Source organism: Oncorhynchus gorbuscha, linkage group LG16 (genome assembly GCF_021184085.1).
Source record: "Oncorhynchus gorbuscha isolate QuinsamMale2020 ecotype Even-year linkage group LG16, OgorEven_v1.0, whole genome shotgun sequence".
Taxonomy (NCBI): Eukaryota; Metazoa; Chordata; class Actinopteri; order Salmoniformes; family Salmonidae; genus Oncorhynchus; species Oncorhynchus gorbuscha.
In genome coordinates this window covers 71,529,046-71,556,934 of record NC_060188.1, presented here as the reverse complement: position 1 = coordinate 71,556,934, position 27,889 = coordinate 71,529,046, and the positions used below count along the sequence as shown (strand labels likewise).

The following is a 27,889-nucleotide window of genomic DNA, read 5'->3' as shown; positions in this document are numbered from 1 at the left end:
CGAGGGTGATTGACCGTCATCTTGATCTTGAATAATTGCGCCAACAGTTGTTGCCTTCTCACCAAACTGCTTGCCTATTGTCCTGTAGCCCATCCCAGCCTTGTGCAGGTCTACAATTGTATCCCTGATGTCCTTACACAGCTCTCTGGTCTTGGCCATTGTGGAGAGGTTGAAGTCTGTTTGATTGAGTGTGTGGACAGGTGTCTTTTATACAGGTAACAAGTTCAAACAGGTGCAGTTAATACAGGTAATGAGTGGAGAACAGGAGTGCTTCTTAAAGAAAAACTAACAGGTGTGTGAGCCGGAATTCTTACTGGTTGGTGGGTGATCAAATACTTACAGTATGTCATGCAATAAAATGCAAATGAATTACTTAAAAATCATACAATGTGATTTTCTGGATTTTTGTTTTAGATTCCGTCTCTCACAGTTGAAGTGTACCTATGATAAAAATGTAAGATCTCTACATGCTTTGTAAATAGGAAAACCTGCAAAATCAGCAGTGTATCGGTTGGTAGAGCATGGCTCTTGTAACGCCAGGGTAGTGGGTTCGATCCCCGGGACCACCCATACGTAGAATGTATGCACACATGACTGTAAGTCGCTTTGGATAAAAGCGTCTGCTAAATGGCATATATATTATTATTATTATATTAAATACTTGTTCTCCCCACAGTATGTAGTGTTAGAGAGCATGACTCCCAGTATGCAGTAATGCATAGTCTCATAGATTTGGCACAAGACACAGAATGGTTGCCTTATTTGCAGTGACACATTTTACTGTAGTATGTACAGTGGCTCAGTCAGGATCACAACCATGCTGAAAGATGAAAACAGATACAGTATATAGTTTGCAGGAATAAATCACTTAAAGATTTAGTCCGATTCTTGTCTACGTTTGCTGTTTATTTGTTTGTATTGTAATGGCCATCTGTCATGTGTACCTGCTTGTGTCTCATCTAGCTCGGGGACACCTCTCCATGCCACAGTGTCAGTGTGAGCCACAGCCACACCCTGGGGTTCCGAGGGACCAGGAATGGGCCAGAGACGACAGACGATCAGCCAGCCAGCAGGGAGGGCAGTGTGAAGACTGTGAGATGTGTCTGTGGTGTAGGGGAGTCCAACACAATCCTCATAACACCAGGTAGGACTCTGCACCACACATACTTAGTATGATCTTTGTATGTAATATATGTACTAATGGATGTAATGTGCATGAATGTGTTTTCATAATATTATGTATAAGTTGAGTCTTAATATGAGCATGAGTCTACGAAGAGCATGTTTATTTGTGCAGTGTGTGTGTACAGTATGTGAGGGTGCGTTATGCCTGTCCATGTGTGTATGTCTTGTGTACGCTGATGTGAGGACTGATGTTTCTGGGTTAATTATTACACAAGGTAAACCAGTCAAGCGAAAGAAGAGATGCAACCCTGCATTTCCCCGGGCATTAGCTTTCAGCTTTCATACAGAACAACCTATTTTTATTTTTACTGTGATGCCAGTAGAAGTCAAACACAACCCTGGTAGTTTGAAGCATGCATTTGTGTGATGGTAAAATCACATAATCATTTTAAAATTGCTTGTTGTTTATTTTGCTTAATAACAAGCGGTTTGAGATTCTGTCTGTAATGAAAAGCCCTATAAAAGTTCAATAAATTATTATGATTATTATAATAGATATTTATTCCACAATATCCTTAACTGTGGTGTGTTTTCTTTACCAAATATGTTGTGATGTGCCCTCCTAGATGTATTTATATCATGCTACTTATCATCTGCCATCTGTTCATTTAGCCCCTGACTTTCTGGACCAGTGTCTGTGGCTCTGTTTTGTCAATTCTATATTTTCCTGTTTGGTTACCGTTTACAGTTTTGGTAAATGGCTACTTGTGTGCCGTGTTGTTTTTGTCACTGCCGAGGAAAGTCGAACTTATTGAACCAGGGAGAATTCTATGGAGAGCGGAGGAAATTAGTGCTAACCCAGAGCTTATCTCCCAGGCTTTAATTAGCACATAAACCATGAAGGGACCCCCACTGACTCTCACAGCACTTAATAGACAGGCTGGATGTAGCATTTGAATTGCTGGTGTTGACATTGAACTGACAGAAAGTAGACGTTGTTCTGAATCATAGATAACACAGAGGGGAATATGCCCTGCAAGAATGTTACTTGTCAGTACCATGTTGGATTGTGCGTTTGAGGGTTCCCTCATTCAGACTGCTCGGCTCAGAAGTGGCCTCTGGCAGGACATTGATTGACTCTTGAAGTTTAGGTCAGGTCAGGGGTCACTGTTGAACTCTAGGGCATCTTTGGAAGAATCTCAATTGCATACTCCTCACATCCTCTCCCCTCGCCTCCTTCTTAAAACCCATTTGGAGAAGTTCACCTCTGGCTTTATCATCCAATAGGTTTTGAGAAGGAGGTGAGGAGAGAGGATGTGAGGTTTATGCAATTGAGATTCTCGCACTGTGCTGATAGGCCTAGATGGAGAGCATGGTCTGGCGCGGTTTTCTGAGGAAGTCATTACAGTACATTTCAAATACATCCATTAATGTGTTTGAAATTCTTAACCACCCACACATAGATTACCCACTTTCAAACTTCACATATTTTGGAATGATTTGTGAGAAAATTGCTGTATTTACTCAACATTTAACAATGTATGTACGATTCGTGTTTGTCTGTGTTTCAAAATATATTTCCAATCCACACAGTGAAGGACTGGAGACTCTCTCAGACATTAATGAGAGGCTTCAGCGTTCGCTACAGGGCATCATTGATTGGCTATCTGTGAAGGATGAGGAGCTATCTGACAGTTTGCCTTTACATGGTGATATAACAAGCTACAAACATCAGAGTGAGATACATCAGGTAGGCCAAAACAATCTATAAGCTATACACTACTGTTCAAAAGTTTGGGGTCACTTAGAAATGTCCTTGTTTTTTAAATATATATTTTTTGTCCATTAAAATAACATACATTTGATCAGAAATACAGTGTAGACATTGTTAATGTTGTCAATGACTATAGTAGCTGGAAACGGCAGATTTATTTTTCATGGAATATCTACATAGGCGTACAGAGGCCCATTATCCCATTAGTTTTATTGCTTCTTCAATCAGACACCAGTTTTCAGCTATGCTAACATAATTGCAAAGGGTTTTCTAATGATCAATTAGCCTTTTCAAATGATAAATTTGAATTAGCTAACACAACATGCAATTGAAACACAGGAGTGATGGTTGTTGATAATGGGCCTCTACTTCTATGTAGATATTCCCCCCAAAAATCTGCCGTTTCCAGCTACAATAGTCATTTACAACATAAAAAATGTCTACACTGTATTTCTGATCAAATGTATGTTATTTTAATAGACAAAAAATGTGTTTTTCTTTCAAAAACAAGGGCATTTCTACGTGACCCCAAACTTTTGAACAGTGATGAACATTTTATTTGTTTGACTTTTATTGTCTATTTTTTTTGCAGGATATGTACACAATACACATGTGCCGAATATAAATCAAATATGAGCATAAAAATGGCCTTGTACAGTTATTTCACATTAAGCCATTGTTTATGGGAATGGTTTTGATGATCTTTATATGCCCGTGCAAAATCATCTCTACAGTCTTTGACGTCTGTCTGTTGTCATGAATCGCAAATTCCCAACACATGCAATGCATGAAATGTAGTCCAAGAGAAATTCTAAATAGAGAGAGAGAGTACTTCAACCCACATTATGATGTAGTCTGAATGTATTGTCATTGGAAATCAACACAGATTCAGTCTGAAGCCTGAACTTGTGAATATTTATTCTCTTGTTTGCTCCTGGCTATATTTGCAAGTCCACAGAGGTCTGTTATCTAATTCAGTTACAAGGATGAAAAAAACAAGATATCCAGTGTCTTGTGCATACTCCAGTTTTGTGGTTTTATTAACGTTAAGTCTTGTTATGCTGCTATGTGCAGCACTTAACCCAGAGCAGATGGAATGACGATGGAACTGATGTCTGTTCTGTTGATCTCTTCTTTAGGTTTTCGTTGAGGAGTTAAAGTCTCGGGGACCCTTTATTTACTCGGTGTTGGAGTCCGCTCAGGCCTTTCTGTCACAATGTGCCACTGTGGATCCAGATGACAGCAAAGGTGGGGAAGTCAACAAGATATGGCAAACTCAATTATCAGACCAAAAAGTAAAGAAGTTAGTTATGTGTTCCTGGTTAGGAAGAAAATGCTTATTTCATAATAAGCTGAATCCTGATTTGTCATTGTCTCTCAAGTGAGATCTGCCCTTTCTGTTACTCTGCATCTCCTGTCTGTAGACGTGAGTACTCAACAGCAGAGTGTCGGTTGCTGGGTGTGGAGGCAGGCCGCAGTGGCCGGAGACCTGTGGGAGAGTGTGATGTCACGCAGTGTTCAGCGCCACAAACACATGCAGTGTACTCTAGAGCGCCTCACAGAGCTACAGGGGGCTGTGGGGGAGCTGTGCCTGGACATAGAGCAGGCTGAGGGGGTGCAGGAGGCCTGGGGGCCCATAGGAGACCTCCTCATTGACTCACTGCAGGACCACATCGATGCCACCAAGGTATGCAGGAATCAGCAACCATTTTTATTTTCCATTATATAGTGACTACTTAGACTGACATTGAAAGTGAGCTGATATCCTCCAAATGCTTAATCCGTGTGCATAGGCATAGAATAACTAAATTAGCAGCTATTCTCTGCACATTATATAGTTTGATTTATTCTAGATTGCTTTACCAGCAGATACAGCGTATTTGGTCAAAGACCCTACATACCAGGATGTTGTGTTATGATTGGCAAATGGTTGTCGTGTTAGTGACTGGCATGGCCTCTATGTTGTAGTTGTTCCAGGAGGAGCTGACTCAGGGTCAGGAGGGCATGAAGCATGTCAACCAGCTAGTCCACCAGCTGACCATCTCCAGTGTCCCCCTATCAGAGGACAACACCCAGGGTCTGCAGCAACTCAACACCAGGTGGAAACTGCTGGAGGTACAAAAACAGGGAGAGGCTAAAATCCTATATGAGATTTTACAATCCTGATCTTCCCCTGCAACAATGTTCTCCAGCAGTCTCATTTTTCCCATCACTCTTCGTAAGCCTCTTGTTATCAGATCACGTGTAGTATGTTACTCTGTCCCTGGGAATGTGCTGTAGCAGGCTTAGAGATGTGTGTGCTCTAGTGTGTGTGTTTCCCTGTTGCAGGAGTCCACTGAGAAGAGGCTGAGGCATCTGCAGGATGCCCACAGAGACTTTGGGCCCAGGTCCCAGCATTTCCTCTCTGGTAAGCTGCTTCTCTCTCTCTCTGCTGGAGAACCCCCTCAGAACACTGGTTACATTTGCCATGCTGTGTGCCCTTGCTCCTCTGGTTACATTTTCCATGCTACATTGTTGTGCATGCTTGATTTACATTGTTTCATTTTAGGTTCAGTGCAGATTCCATGGGAACGTGCCATATCACCCAACAAAGTGCCATACTACATTAAGTAAGCATAAATAAAAACACAAAACCAGTGTGAAAAAACATCAGCCTTCCAGTACAAATACAAGTCTAGCAGCATACAGTGGTTCTTCCTTTAAAAGTTTAGAGCTTATGCCGTGACCGTTTGTGGTAGATGGTGGCAGATTGGGGTAAATTGTGTCATTCTGGCAACAATAGCTGACAAATAACATGCCATATAATTATGCGGCACTCCGCAAGCTGTGCTGCAATAAGGCCACAACTTTTAAGGGAAGAACCACTGTAGCATGTCACAACAGTTTCCCTCTTTTTGCGACCCGTGTCCCAGTTTGTTTACTGTGACCCCTGTCCCTCTACGTCTCTCTACATGTTACTCTCTCTTGCTACAGCCATCAAACCCAGACCACTTGTTGGGATCATCCACAAATGAAAGAGCTCTACCAGGCACTTGGTAAGACTGAAGAAAAGGATCGCCATATGATTGCAAGGATGCTTCCTATTATGGTGTTGATCTAAAGGTGCCATTATTTACCATCTTTCCCCAGCTGATCTGAACAATATCAGGTTCTCTGCCTACCGAACAGCCATGAAGCTGCGACGTGTACAACAGGCCTTGAGATGTGAGTGTGTTACTGTGCCCAGTGGCCTGTCATATTAATTACCCCACTCAATCACCGCAGCAGTAGTGTCACAGCTAACGCCCTTCTCCCTTTCCCCTCTACCCAAAGTGGACAAGCTGAGCCTTGGCTGTGCGGCAGCGGTTTTCCAGGGCCTGGGGTCGGGGTATGATGACCCCGTGACGGACGCTGTTGAGGTTATGGATGTCCTGGAGGTCATCCATGCTCTGACCAGCCTGTACGAGCAGCTGGAGGAGAAACATGGCGTCTTGCTCGACATCCCGCTCTGTGTGGACATGTGTCTCAACTGGCTGCTCAACGTATATGACAGGTCTGCCTAATGGAACATCTTCATTTTCTACAGTTTATTCCCCTTTTTGTCTATCCTTTAGCCTTTCTATTCCCAATCTCTATCTATTCCATAACATGCCACTCTCTCCACTCTTTCCCTTAAATACTTTCCCTCCATCTCTCTCTGCATCTTCCTCTAAGAGACATCCTAGGTCAGTCCCACATCAGGGGTTGCTCTCTCTATCTCTTAGATAATTTAGCTGCAGTACATCACTCTTAGCAGGGCTCCTTGGATTAGCCATTCAGTTTAGTGAACAATATTCCCCAGGGCAACATCACCAACCAAGTATCAAATAAATATCCAATGATGCGTGACAGCGCTCAGTTTGTGTGTGTGTGTTTTATACTGCGGCCTTTACGCTCTTTGGATAGCGTGCATTTGTCCCTGGGCGATTGTATGTGTGTGTGTGTTTTATACTGAGGCCTTTACGCTCTTTGGATAGCGTGCATTTGTCCCTGGGCGATTGTATGTGTGTGTGTGTTTTATACTGCGGCCTTTACGCTCTTTGGATAGCGTGCATTTGTCCCTGGGCGATTGTATGTGTGTGTGTGTTTTATACTGCGGCCTTTACGCTCTTTGGATAGCGTGCATTTGTCCCTGGGCGATTGTATGTGTGTGTGTGTTTTATACTGCGGCCTTTACGCTCTTTGGATAGCGTGCATTTGTCCCTGGGCGATTGTATGTGTGTGTGTGTTTTATACTGCGGCCTTTACGCTCTTTGGATAGCGTGCATTTGTCCCTGGGCGATTGTATGTGTGTGTGTGTTTTATACTGCGGCCTTTACGCTCTTTGGATAGCGTGCATTTGTCCCTGGGCGATTGTATGTGTGTGTGTGTTTTATACTGCGGCCTTTACGCTCTTTGGATAGCGTGCATTTGTCCCTGGGCGATTGTATGTGTGTGTGTGTTTTATACTGCGGCCTTTACGCTCTTTGGATAGCGTGCATTTGTCCCTGGGCGATTGTATGTGTGTGTGTGAAGACTGTGTGGACGTGTTTAACTTCTTGTGGGGATCAGAAGTCCCCACAAGAGTAGTAAACAAACAAACATTTGACCAACTGGGGACATTTTGTTGGTCCCCACGAGGTCAAATGCTATTTCTAGCGGGTTTAGGGTTAAGGTTAGAGTTAGTGTTAATCTTAGAATTAGGGTTAGGTGCTAGGGTTGGTTTTAGGATTAGGGTTAGGAGCTAGTGTTTGGTTTAGGGTTAAGGTTGGGTCTTTGGGATAGGGTTAAGGTTAAGGTAAGAGTACGGGTTAGGGTTATGGAAAATAGGATTTTGAATGTGACTGAATTGTGTGTCCCCACAAGGTTAGCTGTACGTACGTACGTACGTACGTGTGTGTGTGTGTGTGTGTGTGTGTGTGTGTGTGTGTGTGTGTGTGTGTGTGTGTGTGTGTGTGTGTGTGTGTGTGTGCGTGCGTGCGTGCGTGCGTGCGTGCGTGCGTGCGTGCGTGCGTGCGTGCGTGCGCCGCAGCCCGTCTGGTGTTCAACCTTCCCAAGTTCTCTCACGTCACCCCGCTCCTCCGCTCTCTCCACTGGCATCCAGTTGAAGCTCGCATCCGCTACAAGACCATGGTGCTTGCCTACGGAGCTGTGAGGGGAACGGCACCTCAGTACCTCCAGGCTCTGATCAGGCCCTACACCCAAACAAGGGCACTGCGTTCATCCACCTCTGGCCTGCTCGCCTCCCTACCACTGAGGAAGTACAGTTCCCGCTCAGCCCAGTCAAAACTGTTCGCTGCTCTGGCCCCCCAATGGTGGAACAAACTCCCTCACGACGCCAGGACAGCGGAGTCAATCACCACCTTCCGGAGACACCTGAAACCCCACCTCTTTAAGGAATACCTAGGATAGGATAAAGTAATCCTTCTACCCCCCCCCCTTAAAAGATTTAGATGCACTATTGTAAAGTGGCTGTTCCACTGGATGTCATAAGGTGAATGCACCAATTTGTAAGTCGCTCTGGATAAGAGCGTCTGCTAAATGACTTAAATGTAAATGTAATGTAAATGTAAATGTGCGTGCGTGCGTGCGTGTGTGTGTATATGTATATACATATAGATGCATTTATATGCACTTCAGCTGAGCGGCTGAAGGCCAAAAGAGTGAGCATAGTGCTCTGGGGCTAACACCTGGATATCTTGTGAATGTGCGTGGGTATTGAACCATGTGCATTTGTGTGTGAGAAGGAGAGAGATAGTGAGGGTGTATTACTGCATTATCTCATGCTTAGATGGCAGTTGACTCTGTTGAGTAAGAATGTATACCACTGTGAAAAAACATCCACCTCACTCCATACTGTGCGGCAGTCAAACACTGAGACTTCCTCTTTCTCTCTCTCTGCACCCTCTAGTGGCCGTAATGGGCAGCTGAGAATCCTATCCTTCAAGACAGGACTGGTGTGTCTATGCAATGCTGAAATTCAGGAGAAATGCAAATGTAAGATGTGCTTTGTTACTGTATATTGTGCATTTCCAATCAATCGTACAGAGAAGTGTAGTTTGTGTCCTATATGTCCTGTCTGAGGAGAGGGTATGTCAGATCTGTTCTGGCAGGTGTCTGGGCCTGGTGGATGTGCTGACCAGCAGCACCTCAATGTCCTGCTTCAGGAGATAATCCAGATCCCATGGCAGCTAGGAGAGGTGGCTGCCTTTGGAGGGAGCAATGTGGAGCCAAGCGTGGCCAGCTGCTTTCGCATGGTGAGCTAGGATTTACATTGATCAAACTAGCTACTACTGTTAAGTATAGCTAAGGTTTTCCCCATCTAATTCCCTGTTATTGTGTGAGATTACAATAAGTAAAATCCATTCTGTGTTAAAAACGGATACTTGTCATTAGAGTATCTCCAATCTTGATATGTGGTGTTGATTATCAAAGGGGATTTTGAACATTCTTTATTCATTTGTAAGGTGTAATCTATAACAAATAATGTGAGCAGCAGACTAATATCACAGAGGACTTGAGGCTGTTTATATGTCTTTGAGTAGATCTGAGACCATGGTGGAGAGATGCATGTATATGCCTGATTAAACACTGTGAGCCCTATTCAACTAACCATCTATGATGACAGTTATGCTAAACTGTATCGTGTTCAAAGCTCATGTCAAACATTCATGATAAATACTGAGACATCAACGCCTCTGATAGACTCTTTTAGATCAGCCAGTCATATGTCTGCTGCCTCTGTTTCATCTTGACATATCTGAGTGAGATTAGTAAACAGTCAACTATGTCAAAGGGGTCATGGCATTTTAACAGGCTGTGTTAACTTATTTGAAAGGGCTAATTACCACAGGCTCTGTCGCTCTGACCTTTTGCTGTCTGTCAGCTTGTTTGTGTGGGCTTTACGGAGGTACATATGTGTACACTGGTGTATTTGTGTACGTCGTGTATATTTGTATGTCCACATGCATGTCTGTTTGTGTAGAAAATATGTGATTTGTCCTCTGGTATGTCCCCATGATAGATACTCAGCAGTCCTTCACTCCAGTGGCATCGGAATGCTACTATAGTAGACAGGCTTTATCAGGCTCCACAGCTGGATTAGAGCACACCACTGGAACCCAAACTGCAATGACAATTTAATTATGCAATTTCTCTCATCAAGGCCCTCAAGAAATGTAACATGGAGTGCCTTTCAAACCCTTTTTAATGAGAATTTAGTCCAGTAATGAACATTAGTGACTCATGAGGCTTTTCTTTAACATTTCTTATCATCAATGTCATTAATTATTTCTGGCAATGAATGACTGTGAAGCGCCAGTAATTTGCTACAGCTCTACTTAGTCAGTCTCTGAAGGGGACCAGCTGCCCTCAGGGTGCCAGAGAGCACAGGCCCTGCCTTCGGGATCTCTGGTGGTCTCATGGTCCTCTTCTCCTCCCCACCGTGTGGCTGCAGGCTCCTGGGAAGGCCACCATCCAGCTGTCCCACTTCCTGGAGTGGATGAGCCTGGAGCCCCAGTCCATTGTGTGGCTGCCCGTGCTGCAGCGAGTGGTCCAGGCAGAGAACGCCCAACACCAGGCCAAGTGCTCCATCTGCAAACAGTGTCCCATCAAAGGCTTCAGGTGAACCATAGGGCCTCGACAGGGGAACACAATTTCAACCATATAGAGAATGTCAATCATATTTAGGCTTTTCAACTCATTTTCCCCCAGATACAGAAGCCTCAAGCAGTTTAATGTGGACATTTGTCAGAGTTGCTTCCTGTCCGGGCGTACGACCAAGGCCAAGGCTTTAATTTACCCCATCATGGAGTATTACACCCCAGTAAGACTCATTTTATTATGCCATACTACACCCAAGCATGGCTACAAGAATATTCCCATGGAATTGCAATGTACATTATTTTCTGATCCCTGACAGACCACTTCAGGGGAGAGGATGCGTGATTTTGCCAAAACACTGAAGAACAAGTTCAGATCAAAGCAGTACTTCAGCAAGCATCCCCAGAGGGGTTACCTGCCTGTACAGTCTGTCTTGAGGCCAGGGAGTGAGGAGACGTGAGTCCACAGAATTAGTTCTAAACCCTGGGAGGTCTTATGTGATGGCACATCCGGAGACTGTGAGCACAGATTGACGCCTGACTTTGATTGACATCTCTGTGCTTCCTTTAGGCCCAGCTCGTCCCCGAGGCTTCCCCACTCGGACACACACTCCAGGATTGAGCACTATGCCTGCAGGTATGAAATCCTAATATAGTATCAGCCACCTGCTGCTGCCCATTAGCTGGGTGGACTTCACCCTGGGGGTGTTGGGTCAGGCTGAGTCAGAAAAGTGGGCCTGAAGCATACCAGCACTAGGGCCAGGAGGAGAGCACGCTGAAGGTTAGCAGTGTCCACAGAACCTTATAATCCAGTTTCTCAGGCAATAACTCCTGCAGCCTATATTTGTAACAGCTGGTCTGAGATCAGCCGCCTGCTGAACACTACGTGTTCCCCGGCACCGCTGTGTTTACTTCAACAAAGCAACTATTATGTCAGACACACATTTGTCAGTTTCTTTACTTCAATGTTAGTGAAGAAATCTCGATAAACTTCTCTAGTAACTTCTTAATTTTCATCTGTTCACTATCCATGCATGCAGTCTTTATCTGTCCCTACAGTCGGCCCTCAGCAGCACTGCTCACGATGTGCCTTTTCTCTGAAATAATCTTCTCCACACAGATGAACATGATGCCACTAATGAGTATGGTGGAGTGGCGTGACTTCCTTATTTCGGCTTAATCATATTAAAACAGTCAGTCTGGCGTGTCCTCTTTCTCTGCAAGATCATGTTTATAAGAAATGAAAGCAAAAAGTGAAGAAAACACAGAAATGTAATTCTGCCAAGGAAAGTGTCTACAGAACAGCACAGAAGCCTGATTTAGGAGCAACAGAAGGAGCAACAGTTGTTCCCCCTTGTAACGTTTAGACTGCTCTCATTTGAACTTCTGGGAATTCCCTCCTATGATACACATTCCATTTACCTCACAGTGAACTACAGTACCAGTTAAAAGTTTGGAAACACCTACTCGTTAAAAGGTTTTCTTTATTTTTACTATTTTCTACATTGTGGAATAATAGTGAAGACATCAAAACTATGAAATAACACATTTTATATTTGAGATTCTAAGTAGCCACCCTTTGCCTTGATGACAGCTTTGCACACTCTTGGCATTATCTCAACCAGCTTCACCTGGAATGCTTTTCCACCAGTCTTGAAGGAGTTCCCGCACTGGTTAGCTGCTTTTCCTTCACTCTGCGGTCACACTCATCCCAAACCATCTCAATTGAGATCGGGCGATTGTGGAGGCCAGGTCATCTGATGCAGCACTCCACCACTCTCCTTGGTTAAATAGCCCTTACACAGCCTGGAGGTGTGTTTTGGGTCATTGTCCTGTGGAAAAACAAATGATAGTCCCACTAAACGCAATAAGATGGGATGGTATATCGCTGCAGAATACTGTGGTAGCCATGCTGGTTAAGTGTGCCTTGAATTCTAAATAAATCACTCACAGTGTCACCAGCAAAGCACCATCACACCTCCTCCTCCATGCTTCACGGTGGGAACCACACATGTGGAGATCATCCGTTCACCTACTCCGCATCTCACAAAGACATGTCGGTTGGAACCAAAAATCTCACATTTTGACTCATCAGACCAAAGAATGGATTTCCACCGGTCTAATGTCCATTGCTCGTGTTTCTTGGCCTAAGCAAGTCTCTTCTTATGATTGGTGTCCTTTAGTAGTGGTTTCTTTGCAGCAATTCGAGCATGAAGGCCTGATTCACGCAGTGTCCTCTGAACAGTTGATGTTGAGATTTGTTTGATACTTGAATTCTGTGAAGCATTTATTTGGGCTTTAATCTGAGGTGCAGTTAACTCTAATGAACTTATCCTCTATAGCAGAGGTAACTTGGGGTCTTCCTTTCCTGTGGCGGTCCTCCGAGTCAGTTTCATCATATTGCTTCATGGTTTTTTGCGACTGCACTTTAAGAAACTTTCAAAGTTCTTGACATTTTCTAGATTGACTGATCTTCATGTCTTAAAGTAATGATGGACTGTCATTTCTCTTTGTCTATTTGAGCTGTTCTTGCCATAATATGAACTTGGTCTTTTACCAAATAGGGCTCTCTTCTGTATACCACCCATACCTTGTCACAACATAACTGATTGGCTAAAACACATTAAGAAGGAAATAAATTCCACAAATGAACTTTTAACAATGCACACCTGTTAATTGAAATGCATTCCAGGTGACTATCTCGTGAATCTGGTTGAGAGAATGCCAAGAGTGTGCAAAGCTGTCATCAAGGCAAAGGGTGGCTACTTTGAAGAATCAAATATCTCAAATATATTTAGAATTAAAAAAAACATTTTTGGGGTTACTACATGATTCCATATGTGTTATTTCACAGTGTTGTTGTCTTCACTATTATTCTACAATGTAGAAAGAAGTTTAAAAAAAGAAAAACCATTGAATGAGTAGGTGTCCAAACTTTTGACTGGTACTCTATGTTTTTACTGTCTGCTTCTGTTCAAGACTTGCTGACATGGAGGACCAGAACTGCTCCTTCTTCAATGAGAGCTTGTAAGTTTATCATATAAAGCTCTTACTTAATGATACAAAATGAGACTGTGTCCAAGATGAACATTACATGATCTTTCTTACATGTCCGCATAGTTCATTCTGTCCTTCCCTCTGTTAATGGCCAGGGATGAGGATCAGTATCTTGACCGTCTGGAGCAGGACTCCCTGGCCTCCTGTCATCATTACCTGGGTTATACAGGCTGTGAGACCCAGGATGAGCTGCAGAGGACACTGGCCATGCTGGAGAATGAGAACAGGTGAGAGGTCATTAACGCTCATGTCCTTATCATTTCATGAGTGGTGAGGTCAGTCCAATCACATCCAAATCAAAATATTTCTGCCATCAGGGTATCGAATCATATTCAATCATCATTAGTTTACCTCTGATCTGCCATAAGAGCATAGATGAAAACATAAAAACACAAATGAGTGCCTGGGGTCACAAAGGTGTCATTTCCCCCAGGGTGCTCCAGGGGGAGTACCGACGTCTGAAGTGGCAGCACGCTGAGGCCCAGGCATGTCCACACCTGAGGGAGGGCTCTGTGGACCAGGAGGACTACCAGGACCGGGCCTTGCTGGCTGAGGCCAAAGGCCTGAGGCACCATAAGGGCAGGCTGGAAACCCGCATGCAGATCCTGGAGGACCACAACAAGGAGCTAGAGTCCCAGCTTCACCGGCTCAGGGAGATTCTACAACAGGTGAGTCTCAGCAAGAGGTTAGCAAATAGGGGGATGCCTCGAATGCACAGTCCTGTCCACATGAAAGTGCATCCTTTTATTTCCTTGTGATTTTAGCATATGTTTTGTGAGTCCAACAGAACAGAGAGGGTTCAGAGGACAATGTATCGACTGGAACACCATCATCTGTGTACTCTCCTGTGTCACGAAGAGACCAGCTGGGGAGACAGCTAAGCTCAGGAGCCTCCAACACAGAACCCCCAGGTAACATACAACGCTAGTTTGATATGAGGATTAACAATCAAAGACATGTTGCCATTAGGGGCTTGTCTAAAAGGGAGCCCTCATGCCTTTGTTTTCCCTACGTGTAATCAGGGCCTGCCTTGGAGCCAGAGCAGGGTGTTACAGCCGATCACCTTCAACAGGTCATAGAGCAACTGAAGAACGTCTTCCCCTTAGAGACCAGAGAGAACGGTAAGTTCAAAGGGGTGATAAGAATGCAGCCTTTGTGCCAGGTTATGATCAATGGGATATCCCCACTGCATAATCCTTATTACAATAGAAAAATATCTCAAAAGTATGCCAGCCTTCTTTGACCGTCTCTGGATATTCTCTAATAGTGTGTACTTAGTACATTAAAATGTCTGTTCTTTTTCTTTTTGGCCCCATAGGTGTTGCATCACCTTTTTGACTTGTTTGCCATTCCAGAGACCAGACTGTGAACCTAACAACACCCATCGTTAACGGACAGCCTTCAAGATTCCTCTCACTATGATCAAGCACATATCACAACTGAGATCCATGTGTGTCTTATCCAGCTTAATACACATTGAAATGAACAAACAGGCTGATAATGAATACGTTTTACAAAATAAGTGTACATTATGGATGTCCAGTGGCCAAATGTACCACTGAATGGAAATGTGTTGTTTTATGGTGTCAGGCCCATCTTTGTCTATGTGTAATATTTCATGATGTTGATATTTTTTTACATTTTCAAGAATGAATAAATTCATGATTCAATGTTTCTCTCTAACCGTTTAATTATTTTGCACAAAAGTACATTTCCACATGCAGTTATTCATGTCAGTATTCAATATTCTGTCTCTCAGTAATAGTTTAAATATATGAAAAAGTTATATTTCAGTGTCACAATGTAGGCCCACAGAGGGAACAGCCATACAAATCACTTATCAGTACTTTCCATGCAAGGATATTCTCTTCTGTTAAATGGACTTAATCGACAGGATGGCACAATTTTCACGCCACTATACCGAAGTGACTTTTTCGTAGCAGGTTAGGAGAATTTAGGAAAACGTTATTGAAATTATTGAAGCAATGTGATACAGGTTTCAGTGGAGAGGAAGTCTTAACTATATCTTTGCTACAGTCATTTACTAGTGTTTATGTTGTATCTAGGGAAACGTACCGAAGACCCGTAGGACTTACTGCAAGAAATGTAAAAACAAAAACGCAAAACTCACAAAGTTACCCCGTACAAGAAGGGCAAGGATTCTCTGTATGCACAGGGTAAGTTTTCCACGGAGTTTAACGTTCAAAATCACATTGTATTGGTCACATACACATATTTAGCAGAAGTTATTGTGGTTGTAGCGAAATGCTTGTAACTTTTTAAACGTAGGCGCTAGAAGCAGAGCTGCCATGTGTCGTTACTTCCCAGTCTGTCTGCTTGAACATTCACATGTATTTATGCGTGGTGTCTACCTCCGCATGCGTTAATCAGGTAACAATGTATTTTAGGCAAAAGGAAATACAACCGAAAACAATCTGTTTGTGGTGGCCAGACAATGCCTATTTTCAGGAAGAAGGTTTGCAAGAATCACAATGGGGAAATATTTTACAAATGCACTGTTACCCTAGTCTTCCCTTCTAAAGATGGGAGTTGTTTGCAAATTGCCTGTTTTAGTTACCATGTCTACCCAAGTCGGCACATGAATATGTTGCATGCTTGAACCCTTGTGATTTGTTCTGCAGGGTAAAACTACAAAGAAGATTGTGTTGAGGCTGGAGTGTGTGGAGCCCAACTGTCGACAAAAGAGAATGGTGCCCATCAAGCGATGCAAACACTTTGAACTGGGAGGAGACAAGAAGAGGAAGGTAATAGTACTGGTTCTCCTCAGTTTTGAGAGCCAGCAAACCTTTGCGTCTATTGGTAGCCTAATTGTGAAACGTAGGCACGAAGCAGAGGATGGTGTTAATGAGATGGACACTAAGACAATTTAGCTTCTTATAGACGGTGATTTAAATCAATTTGCAGCAATCTGTGAATTTTTATTTTTACCTAATCGCTATCCTTTTTCTTACTCTCAGGGCCAGGTCATCCAGTTTTAAACTTTCTCTTTTCTTGGGCCACTTAATATATATTCTAACTGTACCTGAACTTGTACTGTATTTACTGTTGTCACTTGATAATAAACCTCTAAGTATACGTTGAAACATTGGAACCAGTCAGACAAGTGATCTTGAATTGTCTGACACATGCAGTTACACATGATAATGCCCTCCTTTTGGCAAATCTGACCACGACTCCATTTTGTTGCTCCCAGCCAAAAGATAGAAACTAAAACAGGAAATGCCCGTGCTCAAGTCTGTTCAACGCTGATCCGACCAATCTGATTCCACGCTTCAAGATTGCTTCGCTCACGTGGAATGGGATATGTGTTCAGGATAGCATCAAACGACATTGATGTATTTGGTGAGTGAGTTTATTAGCAAGTGCATCGGTGACGTTGTACCCACGGCGACCGGAAACATGACCGAATACAAACAGTGTAGCTATTCCCTCCTCAAGGCAATCAAACAAGCTAAGCATCAGTATAGAGACAAAGTCACAATTCAAAGTGTCAGACACGATAGGTATGTGGCAGCGTCTACAGTCAATCACGGACTTGTCACAGGTCTGCTCATAGCCTGTGGCAAAAATGAGGGGAGACGAACAACGGGTATAGGCCAATCAAAACGGTTCTTTATTGTAAACTAAAACTATTAACTTTAAACAAAGAAAAAGGAATGAGGTGTGAAAGTATCATAATGTAAGGTGTATGTAAAGTGCAGGGATGTGTGAATCTGTGTGTGTGAATGACTGAGTGAAAACTCTGCAAAACTACAAAGGAACAAACAAAACAGGATCATACCTGGAGGAGCAGAGAGAGAGAGACGAGTGATTAGTGAAGCCATTTAAATACCCTGAGCCCAGGTGACTCCAATCACTAAGGACCTTCCTCTGCCTGCAGGAGGAACCGCCCCTGCACTGCAGAGGAGGGGCCGTGACAGACTACAAAAAGAAAACAAACCCTGTCGCGGACCCCGATGTCTTGCTCCCAGACAAACTAAACTTCTTTGCTCGCCTTGAGGACAATACAGTGCCACCAACACAGCCCGCTATCAAAACCTGCAGGCTCTTCTTCACCGCAGCCAACATGAGTAAAACATTTAAACTTGTTAACCCTCGCAAAGCTGCCAGTCCAGATGGCATCCCTAGCCGCGTCCTTGGAGCATGCGCAGACCAACTGGCTGGTGAGTTTACAGACGTATTCAATCAATCCCAGTCTGCTGTTCCCACATGCTTCAAGAGGGCCACAATTGTTCCTCTTCCCAAGAAAGCTAAGGTAACTGAGCTAAATGACTATTGCCCCGTAGCACTCACTTCCGTCATCATGAAGTGCTTTGAGAGATGAATCAAGGATCATATCACCTCCACCCTACCTGACACCCTAGACCCATTCCAATTTGCTTATCACCCCAATAGGGCCACACAACGCAATCGCAATCACACTGCCCTAACCCATCTGGACAAGAGGAATACCTATGTAAGAATGCTGTTCATCGACGACAGCTCAGCATTTAACACCATAGTACCCTCCAAACTCGTTATTAAGCTTGAGACCCTGGGTCTCGACCCCGCCATGTGCAACTGGGTCCTGGACTTTCTGATGGGATGACCCCAGGTGGTGAGGGTAGGAAACATCTCCACCCCTCTGATCCTCAACACTGGGGCTCCACAAGGGTGCGCTCTCAGCCCTTTCCTGTACTCCCTGTTCACCCATGACTGCGTGCCATGCACACCTCCAACTCAATCATCAAGGAAGGAGGAGGTGATGGCCCTCGGAGTATGGTGTCAGAAAAATTATCTCACACTCAACGTCAACAAAACAAAGGAGATGATTGTGGATAGACAGCAGATATAGCACGCCCCCTATCCACGGACGGGACAGTAGTGTAGAAGGTGGAAAGTTTTAAGTTCCTCAGTGTACACATCACGGACAAACAAATGGTCCACCCACACATAGCGTGGTGAAGGCACAACAGCGCCTCTTCAACCTCAGGACGCTGAAGAAATTTGGCTTGTCACCAAAAACATTCACAAACTTTTACAGATGCACAATCAAGAGCATCCTGTCGGGCTGTATCACCGCCTGGTATGGCAACTTCCCCGCCCACAACCGCAAGGCTCTCCAGAGGGTAGTGAGGTCTGCACAACGCATCACCGGGGGCAAACTACCTGCCCTCCAGGACACTTACACCACCCGATGTCACAGGAAGGCAAAAAAGATAATCAAGGACAACAACCACCTGAGCCACTGCTAGTTCACCCCGCTATCATCCAGAAGGCGAGGTCAATACAGGTGCATCAAAGCAGGGACCGAGAGACTGAAAAACAGCTTCTATCTCAAGGCCATCAGACTGTTAAACAGCCAACATACTTACTCAAATCTCTAGCCACTTTAATAATTAAAAGTTGAATGTAATAAATGTATCACTAGTCACTTTAACCAATGCCACTTTATATAATGGTTACATACCCTACATTACTCATCTCATATGTATATACTGTCCTCTGTACCATCTACTGCAGCTTACCTATGCCATTCGGCCATCGCTCATCCATATATTTATATGTACATATTCTTATTCATTCCTTTACACTTGTGTGTAAAAGGTAGTAGTTGTTGTGAAATTGTTAGATATTACTGCATTGTCAGAACTAGAAGCACAAGCATTTCGCTACACTCACATTAACATCTGCTAACCATGTGTATGTGACCAATAACATCTGCTAACCATGTGTATGTGACCAATAAAATCTGCTAACCATGTGTATGTGACCAATAACATCTGCTAACCATGTGTATGTGACCAATACAATTTATTTTGATCTGTAGTGAAGTTTGGATGATGCCTCCCCCTAATTGACTATCAAATGTGAGCAGAATGTAGGTTCTAGTTGTTAAAACAAACTAGATAATAATCCCTATGTATTATTCAGTGTTTGTAATGGATTAGCTGTGGATTTAATACTCCTAAAGGTGTACGCTGTATCCTGAACATCCGTTCCCCCTCTTATGTATGTTTTCTTTCAGAATGGACACAAGTTTAGGAGCATCACTGAGACAGTGACAACAGCAGTCATTCATTTTCACACTAATCATTAATTTGGCTTTTTGATTTGTTTAATTGAGGATGACAAAATCAATACTTGACACAGTATGATAATCAAGGACATTGCCTAATTAGACAATTCAATATGTCCAGCATTCACTTCTGTACCAATAATGTACAATTACATGAAGTGTACCATATGTTGAAATCAATATATTTGTAGGGGTTTATGATTTGCCAATATGGTAATGTGGCAATCCACAAGAGTACAAAATAAATACAATTCTGAAATACAAAAAATAAATAAAAAATTCCATGCAGTCCTGCTTCAATATCTGGACTTGTGCCCTCCATGGGGGTGACATTGAAAGTATCCATAGTGCAAGAAGGCTTATATGCCATTAGTGCGTTCCATTGGAATTGTAAAAAAAAACTTAAGGATGACACTTCGAAGAGACATCAAGTTTGCTTACTTTCATAAAAAAATGAATGGGACTGGACATGCAGTCAGTTATTTATCCATTGACACAGCTGATGGATCTCTAACACTGTCTCAAAGTGTTCTGTGGAAGACTAGATTCTAGTGCTATAATTCAGTCCACGGATGTTGGTTTGTCACAGAGTAGCTTGGATTGCTTCATTCCGTAGCACTTTGTACGTGAGCCAATAGAAAACATTGAAGCAAAGGAAACTCAGAGGGAACACAGCCCTGGAAATAGTGTCAATCCTTTTTGCCCGATCTACAAACCGCCTGCGGATGTCATACAGTGGAAACCCAGGAGGTAAGGCCTGAAAGATTGGGGCGTCCATCTCTGGTGGTGCATCTTCTGCTGCTCCATAACTATGGAGAAAATAGGCCTGACTCTGCTCTGCCAGTTCCTGCTCCTAGGAAAGAACAAAAGGAAAAGGGTCAAATATATCTGTCACCCTCAACCTGAAACATTTTCTCCACATTTCTTGCCACATACAGTATTATAATTATTCAAGTGTGGCAAAGTAAAAAAGGACTTGGATTTTGTGATGAATACATTTCACATGAGAGAGATTAAACAGATAGCGATGACAACCGTATCACTGTGAGATCTACCATTTTGTTTTTCTAAGTGAACAAACAGTGGACTATCCCCATTAAACTAGACTCCAGTCGATGTGAGAAAAGTAGGAGTTTTTACCCTGGCACAGACACTGCACTGCTGAGGGCCAGACAAGGTCCCCTGGCAGGTGTTGTTGCCTGGTACGTTGTTACCTTTGACTTTGCTGCTCTCACCAGTTCCACTTCCCTGCTGATAGAGCCAGAGCAACATGGAGGTTTAGCAGGTATACGGGAATACTGTGATTCAATCTAAACAACATGCAGTGACACATTACTGATGACATTCAAGTATGTTAACAGAGTCTGAGAAATACCAACTGAATGTGTAAAGGTTTCAAAATAAGATGAGACTTAGGTAAAACAGTAGACTACCTGGTCCCTGGAACTGATCTAGATGGAGGTGTCAGGGAAAACTATTGGGAATTTTCATAATATAATGGAAGGCTAACTGTGGAGCTACAGACAAACTACTACCACAAGTCAGTTCAATAATTCCAGATAATTATTTTTTAGACCACTCTTTTGGGCTACTTGTTTATGTTGAGGTCCAAAGTGAAACGAAAAGCCAAGCTGTTGAGTAGAGCAATAATGGCTAGAAGAAGGAAGAAAATGACTTGAATTTAGAACAGATCTGTGGATCTCCCAGCATGATACAACAGCCAGCTGAACTGTGTTGCTGCTGCATAACAGGGCAATGAGGGAATAGCAGGTGACAGCAGCCTGAGGGAGTGGGCTGCACAGGGTCTCGTACTCACAGTTCTCTGCCTCTGTTGTTCTTTGATCTTTTTCCTCAGTCTGAAGAACTCTTTGTGCTGTCGTGAGACAAAGTTTACTGCTGCATACTCCAGCAGTGCAGCAAACACAAAAAGAAGACACACAGCCATCCAGATATCAATGGCCTTCACATAAGACACCTACAAACAGATGAATACGTGTTAGAACTTCAACATACAGGTAAACAACTGAAATAACCTGTGATGGTTAGGTATTAAGTATAAAACTGGTAACTGGCATTTTCTGAATTAAATCATCTTTTGAAATCAAATTTGATTGAATGTACTGTATGTAGCTTGTCCAGCTAGAACACCTGAGCAAAATAAAAAATAAAAAATGTACCTTACCTTAGGCAAGGATGCCCTGGACCCAGAGCTTTGTGTTGTCATGGTGAGCACTGTGGTGATACCAAGGCCCACTCTAGCTGGGGCCGCATCCATGTTGATCCAGAAGGAGACCCAGGAGAGGATGACGGTTAGCAGGCTGGGGATGTACATCTGGATCAGGTAGTAACCCATTTGTCTCTCCAGGTGAAACTTTACCTCGATGCAGGCGAATTTACCTGCCACAGCAGATGCCAGATGGTTAGAGATGAAGACATTGTCATTAAGCAAACTGTGGCAATAACATTCCATTGAGAACCCAGAATCTACCTGTGTTGTAGTGTTTGGTGCAGTAGCCCAAGTCTTTCTCCTCCTTCAACACAAACTGAGGAAGCATCAGGTCATCAGCCACCTGCACAGGGCCAATGTCCAGCCACTGGAAACACAGGTCATTCATGGTGTAGCCAACTAGAGCACAGAGGAGAAGGGAGAACACAGGTTTCTTTTATTCATGATCTAGCCTGCTACAGAGGGAGAGGCAAGTTTATTTATAAAGTTGTCAACATCAAAAGCTGTCTAGTCAAGTGTAGAGAATGGGGGAAAAGAGGCACCGGGAAGTGAAACTAGCCGAGTGCAAAGAATGGATAAAAAAGAGGTAATAGAAAACTCACAGCTTTCCAGCTGCATAGAGCATGTCTGAATGTCCATAGGGAAGTTAATCAGATCCATAGGGCAGGACAGGATCAGAGTTAACCTGACTCACAGAACCAGAAGCACATAGTGAGAGGGTGAATAGAAGACAGGTATGGGGGGAGCTTTGTACACTAATATTACTTGTGGCCTCAAATTGAGCGTTGATAATTATTGTTACTGATCACATGTTATAAATAACACAATTGTACTCTTATATATCATTATGAGGAGACACTACTGTTTTAGAGACACCGGTCACCTGATACTGTAGAGGACATTCCCATTTTGGAATATCCGCAGCAGTTTGTTGTCTGTGGTGACTTCGTGAAAGTTTGCCCCTTTTTCATTGGCAAAGAAAAGGTCAGGTTTCCAGATGGAGTCCAACATGGAAGGATCCAGGTCCAGAGAGTCATCAGGGTACTCCTTATAGGCCAGTCGTGGGTCATTCCATTGTTGCCGTAGAAACACATTAAGCCGATAGTCCTATGGTAGTTATAGTAGAAAAGAGAGTCTATTAAAGTGAGCGAACAGCCGCTGTTTGGAGGAAAGGTGGATGAGAATAAAAAGCCCTCACCATAGTGGTTTCTGTGATGGACCCAAAGCTGTTGATGAACAGGTTGATGGTGACATTCACAGGAGGACCTGAAAAATAGTCCATGAGACACAGCTACTCATCTATACTGGATTATAATTTCATGTGTTTCACTATACTATTTTCTAAAACTGACCATTTTTTCATTGCTTAACCTGTACTGTAAAATGCATTACTCATACAGTACATGTTCATTCATTCATATTTCAAGGAAAATATCTGTGGCAGAGCATCTGTGGCAAATAAAAACGGATCTGAAAACATTGTCAGGTCTATTTAATGACGGGATAATATTGTATTCCAGCCCACAATGGAATAACAACTATTTTACTGTATATACTGAACAAAAATATAAACACAACATGTAAAGTGTTGGCCCCATGTTTCATGAGCTGAAATAAAATATCCCAGACATTTTCCATAAGCACAAAAAGCTTAATTTTGTGCACATGTTTGTTTACATCCCTGTTAGTGAGCATTTCTCATTTGCCAAGATAACCCATCCACATGACAGGTGTGGCATATCAAGAACCTGGGGATAATAAAAGGCCACCTGTGGCGGACTGCACTAGCATCGAATAGTCCCCGCGATATGCAACTTTTCAGGGAAGTCAGGAACCAATACACGCAGTCAGTGAGGAAAGCAAAGGCTAGCTTTTTCAAACTGAAATTTGCACCCTGTAGCTCTAACTCCAAAAAGTCCATGGAGAATAAGAGCATCTCCTCCCAGCTGCCCACTGCACTGAGGCCAGGTAACACTGTCAACACCAATAAATCCATGATAATCGATCATTTCAATAAGCATTTCCCTACGTCTGGCCACGCTTTCCTCCTGGCTACCACAACCCCAGCCAACAGCGCTGCACCCCCCACAGCAACTAGTCCAAGCCTCCCCAGCTTCTCCTTCACCCAAATCCAGATAGCAGATGTTCTGAAAGAGCTGCAAAACCTGGACCCGTACAAATCAGCTGGGCTAGACAATCTGGACCCTCTCTTTCTAAAATGATCCTCCGCCATTGTTGCAACCCCCATTACCAATCTGTTCAACCTCTCTTTCGTATCGTCCGAGATCCCTAAAGATTGGAAAGCTGCCGCGGTCACTACTCTGGACGGTTCTGACTTAGAATATGTGGACAACTACAAATAACTAGGTGTCTGGTTAGACTGTAAACTCTCCTTCCAGACTCATATTAAACATCTCCAATCCTAAATTAAATCTAGAATCTGCTTCCTATTTCGCAACAAAGCCTCCTTCACTGACGCAGCCCTCGTAAAACTGACTATCCTACCGATCCTCGATTTCTCAGAAAACTGGATGCAGTGCCATCCATCTATCACAGTGCCATCCGTTTTGTCACCAAAGCCCCTTATACCACCCACCACTGCAACCTGTATGCTCTAGTCAGCTGGCCCTCGCTACATATTCGTCGCCAGACCCACTGGCTCCAGGTCATCTATAAGTCTATGCTAGGTAAAGCAACACCTCATTTGGCAGCCTTTCCTTCCAGTTCTCTGCTGCCAATTACTGGAACGAATTGCAAAACTCGCTGTAGCTGGAGACTTATATTTCCCTCACTAACTTTAAACATCAGCTATCTGAGCAGATGACCGATCGCTGCAGCTGTACATAGCACATCTGTAAATAGCCCACCCAATCAACCTACCTCATCCCCATATTGTTTTTATTTACTTTTCTGCTCTTTTGCACACCAGTATTTCTACTTGCACATCACCATCTGCTCATCTGTCACTCCAGTGTTAATCTGCTAAATTGTTATTACTTCGCTACTATGGCCTATTTATTGCCTTACCTCCTCACGCCATTTGCACACACTGTATATATACTTTATTTTTTTCTCTATTGTGTTATTGACTGTACGCTTGTTTATTTCATGTGTAACTCTGTGTTGTTTTTAGTGTCACACTGCTTTGCTTTATCTTGGCCAGGTCGCAGTTGTAAATGAGAACTTATTCTCAACTTGCTTACCTGGTTAAATTAAGGTGAAATAAAAAATATCAAAAATGTTCAGTTTTGTCACACAACCCAATGCCACAGATCTCAAGTTTTAAGGAATCGTGCAATTGGCATGCTGACTGTTGGAATGTCCACCAGAGTTGTTGCCAGAGAATTGAATGTTCATTTCTCTACCATAAGCTGCCTCCAATGTCATTTTAGAGAATTTGGCAGTACGTTCAACTGGCCTCACAACCGCAGACCACGTGTAACTACGCCAGCCCAGGACCTCTACATCCAGCTTGTTCACCTGCAGGATCGTCTTAGACCAGCCACTCGGACAGCTGATGAAACTGAGGAGTATTTCTGTCGTTAATAAAGCCCTTTTGTGGGGGAAAAACTCATTCTGATTGGCTGGGCCTGGCTCCCCAGTGGGTGGGCCTGGCTCCCAAGTGAATGGGCCTATGCCCTCCCAGGCCCACCTATGGTTGTGCCCCTGCCCAGTCATGTGAAATCTATCGATTAGGGGCTAATTAATTAATTAATTTCAATTGACTGAATTCCTTTTATGAATTGTAAGTATAAAATTGTTGTGTTTATATTTTTGTTCAGTATAATAATAATACATTTGTATAAAGCTTTTGATTAGATTTATTTTTGATACTGTATATATACATTAAAAACAACATGCATTTAGAATCAAGGCAGATAAAAACAGCAATGGTGTGATTGGTGCTAAATACATTTTAGATTGGGACTAGGACTATCAAAAATTCAGTCTGTAGAAGTGGGTTTTAAGGCCCGTTTTAAAAGTTCAGAGTCATGGTGCAACTCTCAGATGGCCAGGGAGAGCATTCAATAGGCAGGGGCAAGGAATCAGAAGGGTCGGTCCCCCATAGTTCGGAGACGTGTCTTGAGGACTTGAAGCAGTAGGGAGTGGCTGGAGCAGAGAGTGCAAGGTGGCTCGCTGATTGAGATGAGATCGCTGGGCTTTAAATACAAGCATGACCATTTTGAAGTCAATCCTGTAGTTGACCGGTAGTCAGTGGAGTTGGACCAGGATCGGGGTGATATGGTCTGACTTCTTGGTCCTGGTCAAGACCCTGGCAGCACTGTTCTGGATTAGTTGGATCCTCTGTAGTGATTTGGCTAGGAAGCCCCCAAACAGCGCATTGCCATAGTCATTCTGAGAGAAGGCGGCGTGGATGAATTTCTATGCATCTGTCTGGGAGAGTGATGGTATAACCTATTGGAAGAGGTCAGAGCAGAACCCGTTCAGAGCTGTTCCAGAGACAGCAGTGTGTTCTCTGAGATGCCACAGGAGGATGATGTGGTGTACAGAGTCAAAAGCAGCACTGAGATCTAAGAGGAGGAGGATGCTAGGAGATCCAGAATCAGCAGCCATCAGCAGGTCATTGGTAACTTTAATCAGAGCTGTTCCGGTGCTGTGCAAGGGCCAGAAGTCAGATTGGAAAAACTTTTACAACTGATTAGATGACAGATGAGATTGAAGTTGGTTTGCAACCACGTTCTCCAGTACTTTTGATAGGAAGGGGAGGTTGGAGATGGGCCTGTAGTTGGATAGGATGTGCTGGTCAAGGTTGGGTTTCTTCAGTAACGGGGTGACTGCAGCTGTTTTGAAGATTGGTGGTACTGTGCCTCTCCGGTCAGCAGGGACTTGTTGATCAGGGTGATGAGAAACATAAGCAGGCTTGATGAGCAGGTTTTGAGTAGGGATGTAGGGAGAAGGTGGTGGCCTTTCATTTTAGAGATGATTGACTGCACAGCGGTGGATGTGTTTACACAGTTTATAATGTGGCAAGCTGTCTTGTATTAGATTGAGTAATCACAAATAGACAGGATGAAATGGTTGTCGTTTCCAATATGCTCCCATTAGTACATTGCATCTCACAACTACTGACATCATAAATATTTCATAATCTAATTTCCTAAGAGGGTATAATTTATTGATTCTACTTTAATTACATTTGTGTATTTATAGACAATCAGCATGGAGTTACTTTGCATTGCATTCACTGGCATATTTCAGTGATGTGCAGCAAGTATAAAATATATATGATGAGATTTGACCCTTGAGAAATAAAGAGGAACTATGTCAGAGGGAATCTGCTGGCTTCGCTGGCTGTGGAGAAACGGACTGAACTAGGGGCACTATTCATTCTGATCCCGAGATAACATTTTAAGGTAATTTACGATTGAGCTGACATGCAGCATATACTGTGAATGCAGTCTCCGCTAAAGCGGGAATATTGCCTTTACATTTCAATCACACTGTAAGGCTGAACTTCTGCCACGCGGATTTATTAGAGCCCAAGGTCTGCGGGTTAACATACACGCAAAATGACACTTTTCTAACCAAAAACAAATGCTCTGAGTAATTCCGGCTTTAAGTTTCAAAATAAATAATAATTATAATATGAAAGTGGAAATCTTTCAGATTTATATCCAATTGTATCTTAAATATATTATTTAAAGCTACTGTACTACAGCCACCTGTTTAGGCTTTACTGTACTGTATCATAATGTGTATAACTGTATATGTATTGTTTTATAATCTACAATGTACTGCATTATACCTTTGAAGTTGGGTCTAATGCGGGCATCATACCCAGATGTCCTTCCCATGAGTTTATCCAGAAAGTCAGATGGGGAAGGGGCCTTCCCTACCCTGCTAGGTAGCTTCATCTCCTTACAGGACCCAAGCCTGCCAGAGGGGAGGAAGAGGCGCAAACTGTGAGAGGAATGTCAGGAGTAGTATTATCTGGAACTGATGGGCAACTACAGTTTCAGACAGTCATAATAAATGGATGTGATAGAAAGAATTTGATTCATAAAAGG

At 43.2% G+C, this 27,889-nt stretch overlaps 2 protein-coding genes and 1 pseudogene across 3 annotated transcripts in view; 2 read left to right on the top strand and 1 right to left on the bottom strand.

Annotated features, from left to right (window-relative positions):
* The window catches only part of LOC123999944 (dystrophin-related protein 2-like), a 32,454-nt gene extending 17,230 nt beyond the window's left edge, over window positions 1-15,224 (top strand). Inside the window, exons 3-24 of one of the 2 annotated variants that reach the window (XM_046305992.1) lie at window positions 964-1,144; window positions 2,719-2,875; window positions 4,039-4,147; window positions 4,324-4,586; window positions 4,868-5,014; window positions 5,228-5,306; window positions 5,448-5,508; window positions 5,873-5,934; window positions 6,029-6,103; window positions 6,212-6,431; window positions 8,808-8,893; window positions 8,996-9,153; window positions 10,353-10,519; window positions 10,616-10,721; window positions 10,818-10,954; window positions 11,069-11,134; window positions 13,477-13,524; window positions 13,650-13,781; window positions 13,988-14,222; window positions 14,342-14,465; window positions 14,577-14,675; window positions 14,873-15,224. In XM_046305992.1, the coding sequence (XP_046161948.1) occupies window positions 964-1,144; window positions 2,719-2,875; window positions 4,039-4,147; window positions 4,324-4,586; window positions 4,868-5,014; window positions 5,228-5,306; window positions 5,448-5,508; window positions 5,873-5,934; window positions 6,029-6,103; window positions 6,212-6,431; window positions 8,808-8,893; window positions 8,996-9,153; window positions 10,353-10,519; window positions 10,616-10,721; window positions 10,818-10,954; window positions 11,069-11,134; window positions 13,477-13,524; window positions 13,650-13,781; window positions 13,988-14,222; window positions 14,342-14,465; window positions 14,577-14,675; window positions 14,873-14,892 (2,732 nt within the window). In that variant the 3' untranslated portion in view covers window positions 14,893-15,224. Of the gene's footprint in view, window positions 1-963; window positions 1,145-2,718; window positions 2,876-4,038; window positions 4,148-4,323; window positions 4,587-4,867; window positions 5,015-5,227; window positions 5,307-5,447; window positions 5,509-5,872; window positions 5,935-6,028; window positions 6,104-6,211; window positions 6,432-8,807; window positions 8,894-8,995; window positions 9,154-10,352; window positions 10,520-10,609; window positions 10,722-10,817; window positions 10,955-11,068; window positions 11,135-13,476; window positions 13,525-13,649; window positions 13,782-13,987; window positions 14,223-14,341; window positions 14,466-14,576; window positions 14,676-14,872 lie in introns of both variants that reach the window. The other variant, XM_046305991.1, reaches the window with a different exon arrangement.
* Window positions 15,225-15,449: 225 nt separating this feature from the next.
* LOC123999813 lies at window positions 15,450-16,658 on the top strand (annotated as a pseudogene).
* Window positions 16,659-20,212: 3,554 nt separating this feature from the next.
* On the bottom strand, window positions 20,213-27,736 carry glra4b (glycine receptor, alpha 4b). Its single transcript, XM_046305833.1, has 9 exons — window positions 27,628-27,736; window positions 23,059-23,126; window positions 22,744-22,967; window positions 22,463-22,545; window positions 22,122-22,259; window positions 21,816-22,030; window positions 21,372-21,608; window positions 20,774-20,884; window positions 20,213-20,486 (listed from the first exon to the last, which is right to left on the bottom strand). Exons 1-9 carry the CDS (start codon window positions 27,734-27,736, stop codon window positions 20,217-20,219), a joined length of 1,455 nt encoding a protein of 484 aa, XP_046161789.1. The 3' UTR covers window positions 20,213-20,216.
* Window positions 27,737-27,889: the final 153 nt, after the last annotated feature.